Raw genomic sequence first — 12,888 nt, forward strand, 5'->3', positions numbered from 1 at the left:
CCCCCCCCCCCCCCCCCCCCCCCCCAGTCCCTCGCGTAGCACCCCTGTGTTCAGGTCAACCGTAGCTGATCTGAATGAATATAATTAAAAGTTTTTTTTTTTGTGATCTTAATAAAGGGGTCATTTGTATAACATTTCCACTGGCACACAAAGGCTACATTTATGTAGCGGGAGGCTCACCTAGTGTCCAATTTACACAGAAATTTGTATTTTTAGTCCTGCGCACTCTGTGGAATGGGCCAGTGGAAAAAAGCGGTCCTCTTTATTGCGCCCCCTTGTAAAATATATGATAAATTTATTTTCAAAATAAAAGAAACTATTGAACGTGGCGACTTAACCCTTTCAACTCCAGAGGCAGAGAACAGGCATGTTTTGTGTGAGGTCGAAGCGCATAAAACTGAACACACACATGGAATGCAAACACATCTGATCTGTTCAGCTGTTTAAAATGCAAGAATCTATTATTCGTTTGGTCTATTTATTGTCATGTCTATTTCATTCTGATTCTAAGGCTTTAAATACGTCAAGGAGAAAAGTGACACAAACTACGCAGCTGCACAAGCTTCTGACACAGATGTACTTCTCCAAAGAGCCCTGCGCACTTTATTGTCTTCAACCGACTTCTGACATGTGTTTTGCGGTCCAAATGAATGTGGAAAGCTTTTCTGTCTTATCGCTGAAGATCATCTATCCTCAACATCTAACGGAGTTCTTGAACCCAATCTGCCTTCGCTCAAAATAAACAGGCTGTTATTTTACAGACAGCTGATTTCACTTGGTTTTTAAGAAAATGTGCTTGGAGCAACAAAGTCGCCATGACCATGCATGCGTGCAGAAGTGAGCGGACACACCGGCCGCATACGTGTGTGTGTTTGACAGTGCGAGTAAGCTGCAGATTATTACCTCATAGCTTTTCCAGGGTGTGTGGAGCTTTTGTGTGTCAGTGACCCTTTTGGGTTTTTTGTTTTATTTTCATTCTCTGTACGTCTGAGATTCTGTGGCCTTGTGAAACGAGGGAGGACATTTCTCACCTTCTAGCCAAATGACATCTGCGCGGCCAAGCCCAGCGTGTTTGTCTCCCCATTTTGCCTCACGACCTGTTCTGCTATTTCCAGCGCACTGAGTCACTTTTCTATGAAGCAGACTGTGACCATTAAACCATCCTAATCACATTTTCTTATGCTCACCTCACTGCCAATCACTTCTAAGCAGGAAAACCATGACCTTTTCCCATCTTTTATCTTTTGCACTTTTCCCCCCTTTGTACTACACAGGTCAGAAGTGGATCCTCTCTGGCTGCCCTTCTGTGTACACTTGTTTCAGAGGGATGGCCCCTACATGTGTAAATACACACATGTAGATGTGAGAAATGTATATGTGTTTTTGGTGATGTAGTGTTTGACCATACATTGCATACTTTCACTACTCATGGAGAGGTGGAAAAAAGGCCCTGGCATGGTAAGGATGACAGCATGTGGTGTCCTTGTTCCCATAATTATCAAACACACCAAGTTCACGCAGGTTACACATGACGTCAAAATAGAAATCATCTGAAGGGAAAATATGACAGAACAAAGACCATAAACAAACATAATAATATAATACAAATTACAAGTTCACGTTTGCGTAAATGTGTTTATATATTGAAATCAACAGAGAGAAAGTTAGAGAGTGCCCTTATGGGCATGTGTGAAAGACGGCCTTGTTCTGGGTCTGTCAGGTTGAAAACGGCTCCTTTCTTTCTCATACTGACTGGTCCCACTGCTGGGAGGTGAGCATGCACACACAAAATCATCCATCATCACACACACTCAGTTCTCACCATGTGGTGAAAGATACTACATTTATTTTCCCCTGCTTCCCCTGCATTGCTTTTGGATGTGTGTGTGTGTGTATGTGGTTGTTCATGTCAGCATTACCTCCTGCCCTCACACTCACCTGATATGTGAAATCTTCAGTGTCTTTAAGTATAGACTGGCTGTGAGCTGGCCAATGAACATTTCTCTCACCCCACACACTGTCCATGCAGTAGCCGTGCCCCCTGTCTAACACCTGGCGAGGTCCCGGGATGGCATGTGTCTGTTTGGCCATGGACAGAGTTCCTCTGTGGGAATCTTCGGTCATACTGTTTTAGAACAACAGTCTAAAAGTGTTTCTTACTCACTAAACCTTGTTTTTCTGAAGTACAAACTGGTCGTTTATGATTCTAGAATCAGGAATTCTTTCACCTCCTTCCAACGAAGAACCAAAAATGTTTGAATATGACATAATCCCCCCAAAACTATAAAACCCAAAACAGGCTTTCACTGGAAAAATTTTGAAAACTGGGAAAGAAAAGTGTGAAAGTGTGAAATATGGTTTAAATTGTCCACCACTGCAGATTTTACAGCCATATTTTCTCCCACATGTTCAGCCAGTTCTTGTTAAACTTTGGCTGTTGAGAAAGTGAGACGTAATCCCCTTTTGTCTGACCTTGTCTTACCTCGGTGTGCATATATCGCATTAGTTTGATCTTATAATTTGCAGGTCATAAGACATTTGCTAAGTCGTGAGCTAAGGTTATCATTTATGGACTCAGATATTATGGAGTTGTTGGATGTGTCAGTCAGCCAAGGTCAAAGGTCAGGAGAGAGTAAAAAAGCATGAGTAAGATAAAAAAAGTGAAGTTAAGATAGAGAACTAAAGCTTCCACTGACAGACAGTTTTACCTCAAAAATTAAAATGCGATGCATTTCAGATTGTGCCAATACATTTACGCTCTTTAATGTTTGACGACGTATGTTATAAAAGTTCAACGGCAAGACATCATTCATGAGCTAATCTGTTAATTTGTTTACATATAGAGGTGAGAAACCCAACTTCTGGCCACAAGTACACGAAAAGGGGTGGAACGCTTATTTGCCCATCTCCAAAGAGACTGGTTGCTGGACTAAGGGCAGACAGGAAGGGCACTGGGAAGTACTTGCCATCATAGTTAAAGCAGCAACATGCTCAGGACCTGTCCTTCATATTTGAGACCAGGAGATGGTGGGAAAATGAATGTGACAAGAGCTACTTTGTCCATACACATATTTTGAAGAGACTATAACATGTTCTGGAAGTATACAGTTTGAATTCTGTCACCTTTGCTTGTGGGTTCTCAATTCTGAACATAAGTGATATTAAGCCAATCACCGAGTTGTAAATGCCATAAAAGCACTCCAAAAAGAAATCTGTCAATGGTAAAACATCATCTATAATATAATGAAATACTTTAGTTCATGATTTATGTTACTTGGAAAAACAATTTTGCTTGACATTTCAATTGAACAGGCAGTAGCACACAGAAGCAAGCATATAGCATGCTGAGCTGAAGCATGCATGCTGAAGTGTATTCAGACTAGTTTCTCTCAGCCAAACAGGACAAAAAAGCCTTGCATGCTGCTAAATTTATCCTTGCAAATAAGAGTGTGAGTGTTGGAGTGTGTGCTCGATGAAACTGGTCACAAATTTTGGTGGTGGGAGGGGGCAAACAGCTCTAATGCCACTTCCTGCCATGGGGTCAGTATGTGTGTGTAAGGCTGAGAGGTTACAGGCTGTCTTTATGTGCTCAGCAGAGGTCTCAAGGGCCAGAGGCAATTACTATGTGTTATACAGAGCAACTCACTCCAGAGCTAAGAGTCTTTTTTCATGTTCATAATTTTACTCAACTAGACTTGAATGTGCATGATGACTAAAAATTAGTTTTACTTTAGTATTGTGCAAAATAATGCACTTATTTACAATGTATTTGTTTATGCTCGAAATATATACAGTGTTAACACTGTGACATTTCAGTCAGGCAGATTCAGGTTCATGTCTCCTGGGCTGAGAAAGCCTGAAGTGTGTTTCTGTAACCCTTAATCGTCCCTTTTAGATGTTTGGGGTAATCACTCTGCTTGTTCTTAAATTGTAGAGGTGAAGGGATCAAAGGTGAAAATTTGCAGGATGTACTGGATTCCTTGCTGATTAGCACTTTCAGCCAATCTTTCACACAACACACTGACTTCTTAGAGCTAATGGCTGTGCTCATACTCATTAGATTACTTCTCTCAGCGTGATCCCGAAGGCTAAGCCTGAGCCCCATCTTAGCTTAAGTTAACCCAATTGCATAAAGAATGTTGTGAACACAATTTCTACTTGGGGGAACCCACTTGCAGAGGGTCCCCAACAGACAATTTTATAGGTTATTGCTAGGCTAAAGGCTAATAATGTCACTGAAACTACAAAGGTAATAATTCTGTTCAATTTACGGTTTAAAACCAACAGCTGTTGGTAAAAATGTATCATAACAAAAGCACAGTGACAATGTTTCAGGCAAGTTGGTGACTTATTAAAATCATAATATTAACAATACTGTACAGTATTATTTTAAAATAAAATATTGCACGGAAGAAGGCCTTGAGTTGAAATGTTTGTGTTTTGTCCTGCTGGTGATTAATGTAAAATAAAATATTAAGTGACAAAAGAGCACGGTGCAATGGCTTTGTGATAAAAAAAAATCCTAAAATAAATTAAAAGGTAATTTATACTTTATAATAAATGTAATTTTAAAAACATATAATTTTAAGATTAAACATATAATTGTTAATATATTATAATGTTTTCACAGTTAGCCAATCAACATTTTTATTTACTGTAGCAGTTTGCCATTTTTTCCTTTTAACATTTTTTACAGTGTAACATCAAGTGCATTTACTAATTTGATTTCCTAATCTGTTCCACTGTTTAATCTGCAGCTAATGTATTTTCTTCTTCTTGCACCCGCTTATCTTTTTCAGGGTGCAGGTTTCCATGCGTCAAGGAGGCAGAAGTATGGGAACGTGTTCAAGACTCACCTGTTGGGACGGCCGCTCATCCGGGTCACAGGGGCAGAGCATGTGCGTAAGGTTCTGATGGGAGAGCACAGCCTGGTCACTGTGGACTGGCCCCAAAGCACCAGCACTCTACTGGGTCCCAACAGTTTGGCCAACTCTATAGGAGACATCCACCGCAAAAGGAGAAAGGTAAGGTCCATATACAGTTGTTTAACACTCAAATGTAGTCTTGTTATGTGTGGGAACCATCCTTATCTCCTAATGGATGGTTTTTGTGTGCACCATTTCCAAGCCTTGCCAATGAAAATTTTTTTGAATTTGTGAAAGGACAAAATAGAGTAAGAAGTGAGATGGAGTGAAAGAAAAAAGATAGTAGGTCAAATGGAAAAGGCTGTGCCATCCTTAGGTCCAGATTTGGAAACAGATACCCACAATGCCTTGCTCCGCTGCTCACTATTGTTACACACAACAGTCTGCTCACAATGGAGGATTATGCTCATAACTAGATTCTCCTCAAATCCAACCCATTGTTCGGGGACAAAATAGCATTTTTCAGTCCCTTGTAGGCTTGAGTTTCACCCCACACACCTGTTCCATTGAGGGGTCAGTGGGGTGTAATCAGTCTGGTTAATCCTCCTGGTCCAGGGCCTCACGCAAACCCCCTAATGACTGCTAATTAGTCAGCCAGCCTCAGACGGACAAAGACCGCCTTATGTTCCCCCCTTCAGCCAGGTTTCAATGTCTTGCTCTGCGCACTAATGTCATAAATATATTTTCATTTGTTCTTCAACCTCTCTGGAGGCATACAGCAATGTACTTTCTATATTTTAGACTGGAAAGGTATGTTCATCAACACGGCCTCTTAGAGCCTCTAAGCTATCTGGGACGTCCTGTTCTAGGCATGACATTTGGGAAAGAATAACATTTACTGTAAATGTCTCTTCGAAGACAATTGCTACACATATACATGTACTGGAGATACACTGAATGCAAGCATTAGAACCAAACGAGCTTGGGATGTAGCTAAATAAATGATATAATTTCCTAGAAGAAAACAAATGATATTTGATTTTAACTGGCTTTGTAGTTAATGGAAATGATTAACGAAAGTTCTTCCATGTCTATATCTATGTGCTGGTCACTAACAGGATGCACAACAGCTCACTGAGTAATATTAGAAGCAACTAAATCACACTAGTTGATGCAGCTATAGAGCAGAAGGCCTATCAAGCTGTGGATTTGGTGAGGTGTTGAATTTATTAGGTTGGCCAGTAGAGGGCACAGGATCTTAATTCTGCACTCACCTGCCTACACAAAGTGTTCTCGCTGTGAATGAAGGATTTTGTTTTAGTCAGCCGGGGAGAGAGAGAAAAGAGAGAGCGAGCAAGCGATTGGAAAAGTAGAGAGAAATGTAAAGAAAGTGAATGGTTTGGGGGAGAGAATAAAGAGGTCTTTACATTCTGATCAAACCAGCAGCTTTGAGCAGTTTTATATAATTTAAGACATATGGAAATTATTAGGGTGGGGGAGATTTAAAAGGCCGTGTGTGTATGTGTGTGGAAAGTGCAGTACAAGAAGTCACGTTTTGTAATGAAGACAGGCGGCTGTTTTTTCCCCAGTAGTGTTTAAATCGTGTATAATGGGGACTGGCATTAGTGGAGCTCGACTGACGTCTGTCTAGTGCGCAAAGACTCGCAAAAGGAAAATAGCAACCTTCAAAAAAATCCCAAACCAATAAGCAGCATAAATATGGTGTGGTATTGCATATATTAAATTATAGGTAGTAGCTAAGAGAGATGTGTGACGCAAACATGCTTGTAGCCACTCGTTTTTCTCCACACATGTGGACCACTGTGATGTGCCAGAAAAGGATCTGATGTTAGTGGTGTAGTGGAATGGACAGATAACTAGTGGTTTTATATACATGGAGAAAGACACTGAAAACCAAGTGTAAATGGGTGTGAAATAATATAAATATGATATACTAACAGCCAGTTAATCGCTTAGAGTTAGTTTAGAGTTAGAGATGAAGTGTGTCTGAGAAGAACAGCACGGAAAGGAGACACAAAGTAATGGGTCTTGGCGAGAGAAAGTCAGACGGAGAAACAGGAGGAGGACACACAAGTATCCGCACCCCTTCCCTTTACTACTGTGGAAAAAAGTGGGGTGGAGACGAGGTATTTGGAATGAGATGGCATATAAAAAGTGCTATTGTTAGTCGTGGGCACTGTGGAACATGGATGTTATTTCACTAAACAAACCAGCACAACTGAGGTACATTAGAAATGTGCAACTGCAGCCAGGAAAATCTTACCTTCGCCTTTCACCCTCACTGCTGATGCAGAGGGAACTCTCTCAGATATTCTGAGAGCGAGGTGGAGGTAGGTGTGTGGCAGTTAAAAGTACGAGAAGGTCAAAAATAGTAAGGACTTCAGAATTAATGAGAATGTTCCATGCTTCAAACTATTAGACAAATAAGCTTGGCCTTTAGCTGCTGACTATGGCTTCAGGATAATATTTTCATGAAAATTTCTTGCCTGGAGAGCACAGACATGCTGGATTGTGATGGATGATGTGATTCATGGGCCAGCAGCATTGTGGGAAGTGTAGTCCAGCAGTGCAGGTCCATAAGCCTGACAAATCATTTCTGGAACAGTGCAACTCTGTTTTCATGCAATATACATGTAGATACAAACTCATAAATAATATTGCTGTCAGTCAGTGTCAAACATCTGGGCAGGTTCATGAACCTGCATGTTTTTGGAAGCAGATCCCTCCCACTGCTTTCTTGGGCCAATCAGATCACGTCCTGGGCTCTTTGGTATAATACAGGATTAAGCTTAAATTTTGACACTTGCAGCTGTAAATTTATAAAATCCTCATCTGATTGCAAAACTATTTATCATGTCATATTTGTTCTCAATTGATGCAAACACCAGAACACAGCAGACTGACTGCATTTTCAATTGTGTTTCTCAGATCTTTGCTAAAGTCTTCAGTCATGAGGCTCTGGAGAGCTACCTGCCCAAGATCCAGCAGGTCATTCAGGAGACCCTGCGGGTGTGGAGCTCCAATCCTGACCCCATCAACGTTTATCGGGAATCCCAGCGGCTCTCATTCCACATGGCAGTGCGTGTATTACTGGGTTTCCGCGTCTCTGAAGAGGAGATGCACTGTCTTTTCCACACTTTCCAGGATTTTGTGGAGAACGTTTTTAGCCTTCCCATCGACCTGCCGTTTAGTGGTTATAGGAAGGTAAAATGTCAATATGTGTTGTCTAAATCACTTCAAAATAGAAAAAGGGATTGGATCGTCTCTGCACATTAAGTACACAGTGACAGATAGACTTCAACTAATAAACTTTTTTGTACGTTTGCAGGGTATTCGTGCAAGAGACTCACTCCAGAAAAGCATAGAAAAAGCCATCAGAGAGAAACCTCTCCACACACAGGGGAAAGATTACACTGATGCTCTTGATGTGCTTCTAGAGAGTGCCAAGGAGAACAACACAGAGCTTACAATGCAGGAGCTCAAGGTGAGTGAAGCACCACTGATACACTACAGCTCTGTAGACAACATTTTAAGGCCTCACAGGCGCGCTTTCCTGAGTGAAGGCTATTCCGAACAGTAGTCAGCTAAATTATTAAAAATCGTGATATGTAAAACAAACATAGTGGAAAAAACATACAGTGAATCAGTCACTGTGAAGCAAGAGAAATGTTGATTATAAATGTACAGCATAATGATACTAAAATCTATTGATAATTTGTTTCATCAGACAACACACTAATGTCAAACTCTACTGGAATCAAATGTGAGCACGTCTTGTGCACTTTGCCTACTGAGCACTATTTGTGTTGTGTGTAAGTGACTGTTAAAGACAGTTATAGCATATGTAGGGTCTTTCAAATCAGTGATAAAGAGAGTTTCAACTTCTTTTGGGATGCTTTTTTAAAAGGCAGCTGACTAGGTAGGCAGTAAAAAGCGAGGCAGTCTGTATTAAAAAATTGAATAACCGCTTAGTCTGCATAAGAGAGGAGTTCTCTTTGAAACACAATGTGAAGTCTTATTGAAACTGAGATATTTTATCAGTTGTTTATGTCTATTTAATGCTGTACATTACACATCCATAAAACTGGTCATGGTTTTCACCACACAGTCATCCTCCCAGTCTCTATTCAGTGTGAGGTCAAATTGTGATTACATATTAAAGCAAAACAGGAAGTCGACACTGTGATATTGAGAGGCTTGCAGTGACTCTGGCAGCACACTTTACTCACTGACTGCTCTCTTTATTTCTTCTCTCTCTCTCCTGCTCAATTCTCTAGTCACATATCCAAACCGGGATGACAGACCTTTAATGACACAGATAATAGTCAATAAATGCTTCCCTGTGGGCTATTGTTACCTGGTTATTCCACTCGGCTCAGACGTTTCAGCTTTTTTCTTTTGTAAGGTACATGCGTAGTCTCCTCAGACAGTGGCGGCTCCCAGGCCTGTCAACACCAATTCACTGGCAAGCATTTAAAAAAGTGAGGGAGAGAGAAGAGAGAGAGAAAATAAACCTGTGTAAGATGGCTGCCAAACCTCAAAGAAAAAAAGAAGAGAGAAGGAAAGAAAAGAAATAAAGAAGCTCCATCCTAAGAATTCAGAAAAAGTCAGATTGCAGTGAAGTTGCTGACTAGAGACAATATATAATATACACTACTGTTCAGAAGTTTGGGAGCAGTCATTTTTTCATTGCTAAGAACTTCACTTGGACAACTTTAAAAGCGATTTTCTCAATATTTTGATTTTTTTGCACCCTTAGATTCCAGATTTTCAAATTGTTGTATCTCGGCCAAATATTGTCCTATCCTAACAAACCATACATCAATGGAAAGCTTATTTATTCAGATGAAAAAATGACCCTTATGACTGGTTTTGTGGTCCAGGGTCACATATGTGTGATTTAGTCACAAATTTCTTTCTTTCTCCCTCAGGAGTCCACTATTGAGCTGATCTTCGCTGCTTTTGCCACAACAGCCAGTGCCAGCACGTCTCTGATCATGCAGCTGCTGCGACACCCTGCAGTGCTGGAGAAGCTGCGTGAGGAGCTGCGGAGTTGCGGCCTGCTGCATGACGGCTGTCTGTGCCAGGGCGAACTGCGACTGGACAGCATCATTAGCCTCAAGTACCTGGACTGCGTGATCAAAGAGGTCCTGCGTCTGTTTGCCCCTGTGTCTGGAGGTTATCGCATTGCCACACAGACCTTTGAGCTGGATGTGAGTTGTTGAAGATCTGCAGCTACTTTAACCCAAAAATCATTGTCATCCTTTACTCACCCTCATGTTGTTCCAAACAACTAGTATGGCTTACTTTTTTCTGTGGGAAATATGTTGTTCAGATGTTTTAAGGACATCAAATCTATACAAGTCAGTGGAGTCCAGTGTTGTTGTATTGGGCCGCAGTGCTCTTTAAAATATCAAAGAAAAAAGAAAGTCATTCAGGTTGGGAAAGAGTTGACGATGAGTAAATGATGTTCGGAATTATGTTATTTTTTGTTAATTTTGCTTTAAATGTTTTGTATTGTTGTTAATGCTCACCTATTTTATCCTTATAACCAGTGTTATTTTAGTATTCTTTATATACTATTATATTGTTTATGAGCTTTTATTTTTATCTTGTCAGTTTTAATTTTAGTGATTTTGTTTTGCACTTTTGTCATTTGTCATTTTATTTCAGTTAGTTTCCAAAATTTCTAATTTCATCTAAAATGTATATTTTATTTTCATATTATATATTTATTGATATTAAATTTGATTTTTAATAGGTTTTGTTTTAGTTAACACAGTAACACCATTTCTAACCTCTTTTTTTGCCCGTCTCTCAGGGTGTACAGGTACCCAAAGGATGGAGTGTCATGTACAGCATCCGTGACACCCACGACACCTCAGCTGTGTTCAAGGACGTGGAGGCCTTTGACCCGGACCGGTTTAGCCCAGAGCGGAGCGAGGATCGTGAGGGCCGCTTCCACTATCTGCCCTTCGGCGGTGGCGTTCGCTCCTGCCTCGGCAAGCAGCTGGCCACTCTCTTCCTCAAACTCCTAGCCGTGGAACTCGCGGGAGGGAGCCGCTTCGAACTGGCCACGCGGACATTCCCACGCTTGATTTCGGTCCCCGTGGTGCACCCCACCGACGGCCTTCGTGTCAAATTCTTTGGCCTCGACTCCAATCAGAATCAGATCATGGCCAAGTCGAATGAGATGTTGGATGCCACCGTGTGACAGACTGGGCAGAAGAAGGAACAGACTTCATATTCTGAGCTGTCTCCTGAAGTTCAAAAGACTCTCATTTGCCAAAAATTTATAGTCTATCATTTGTAAAGAAGTATATCATAAAAATATAAATTTAACTGAACGTATTGCTACATCAGGAGAGCACAAGAGGAAGGTTTCAGAAAAGAAGAGGTGAAAGGGACAGTCATATAAGCCGATGTAGATGTCACAGGGTCTTGAAATGAGAAGTTTTGTGTGAGTGTTTTTCGTGGATGCTGAGTTCATTAATATGTATATACAGTATGTGTGGTTTCTGTGTGTGTAAATACATTACGTTTTCTTGTGCGAATGTACACGTGTGCCTGTTTGCGTGTGTGGACAGGTTGTTTTTCAGCTAAGGTATTCGGAGTTAGAGTAGGCAGTGCAAACTAGAATGAATGGGAGGATTGTGTAATTTACTCAGGTGTGTTAGCAGTACAGAAGGAGCTTTCAGACTAACCCAGTACTTGTTATACATGCTCTGTACATAAGTGACAATCCATAATATTTTTTTAAGAGAGCGTGAAAAGGAGGCGAGCGATGAACAGAGATATATGACTCGTCAGAGACTATAAGAGAAAATTAACCTCTGCAGGCTCTCAAAACAAGCTATAGAGGGAATGAGGGACTCATTCCTGCTGCAAATGTTATATCTGAAGACAATTATGAAAACAAAAAAGCAAAAAAATAAGTCATAACTGTCATATATGCTGCTTTGGGAGTCGCTTTTTATTTATATGATGGAGCAGAGTGCCACCTGACCTCTGCAAAGAGGAAGGCTTCTTTTTTTTCTTTTTCTGCTCCACATCAATATAATACAAAATTATACTGAATATACAGTAGATGATGGTGGAACTGATTGGACAATCATCAGTCAGTAACTCTATATACCACCAATCAGGAGAGTTTTCTTGAGACGCCTCTGAAGGGACTTTAAAGGCAGTTGGGTGAGAGGCACTAGGACTCTGAGCAACCCGATGAGGGTTCTTCCTTCACTTCCTCTACAGGCCACGCAAAGGACTTTACTTTGATAAAATATACCACTGATCTTTTTTTTTAATGAATGAATTGATGAATGGATGGATGAATTAATATCTGCTGCTTTCAGTGTACCATTTTCTAACAGAGAGTAGATTGCTATACCTTCAGCTAAAATTTTGCTATTTCTAAGCAAATGTTGTGAGTGCAAGAAGGATTTCACCTATTGGAAAGCCATGGGTAAAGCATATTTGCATCGTCTAATATCCTAATATTATTGCTATTAATGTTATTATTATTATTATTGTAATAAATCTGCTATTTTTGTTATATTTCAGAATAGAGTTCTAGTATAAGTAAAGTCTGTTGTTAAATACTGTTCTATTTAGAATGATATGGATTTCAGTTATACTGTATTGTACACAGTGTTTAAATGTTAATATGGTTTTGTTATTTTAATAATTATAATTTTTGGTTATCATTATCATTGCATTTAGTTAATATTAATAAACAGAAGCACTTGCGAGGTATGTTTTTTTTTGAGTGTCATTTGACTACATGTTCTGTTCTTTTGTTGTTGAGTTTGTACATATATTTTATTCCTTTTTACAAATCCACATTTCACTTAGTTCAAATATGAATGTTTTCCCCTCCTTTTTGTTACAGTGATTCTTAAATGTACTTGGTAATTTTATAAACCCTTGTAATAAACTATAATGTGAAAATCAATAATTCAGTCCTAATTCTTTGCTATGATCTTGCCTCATTCTGCTTAACAAC

At 40.1% G+C, this 12,888-nt stretch overlaps 1 protein-coding gene across 1 annotated transcript in view; it reads left to right on the forward strand.

Moving 5' to 3' along the window:
- LOC107588193 (cytochrome P450 26B1) overlaps nt 1–12,550 on the forward strand; it is a 16,544-nt gene extending 3,994 nt beyond the window's left edge. The window contains exons 2-6 of the mRNA XM_016276221.1: nt 4,800–5,024; nt 7,815–8,090; nt 8,215–8,370; nt 9,818–10,099; nt 10,708–12,550. Of these exons, the coding sequence (XP_016131707.1) occupies nt 4,800–5,024; nt 7,815–8,090; nt 8,215–8,370; nt 9,818–10,099; nt 10,708–11,100 (1,332 nt within the window). The 3' untranslated portion in view covers nt 11,101–12,550. The remainder of the gene's footprint in view (nt 1–4,799; nt 5,025–7,814; nt 8,091–8,214; nt 8,371–9,817; nt 10,100–10,707) is intronic.
- Nucleotides 12,551–12,888: the final 338 nt, after the last annotated feature.

The sequence above is a fragment of the Sinocyclocheilus grahami genome, unplaced genomic scaffold, assembly GCF_001515645.1.
Source record: "Sinocyclocheilus grahami isolate Dianchi unplaced genomic scaffold, SAMN03320097.WGS_v1.1 scaffold99.1, whole genome shotgun sequence".
In the NCBI taxonomy this organism is placed as follows: domain Eukaryota; kingdom Metazoa; phylum Chordata; class Actinopteri; order Cypriniformes; family Cyprinidae; genus Sinocyclocheilus; species Sinocyclocheilus grahami.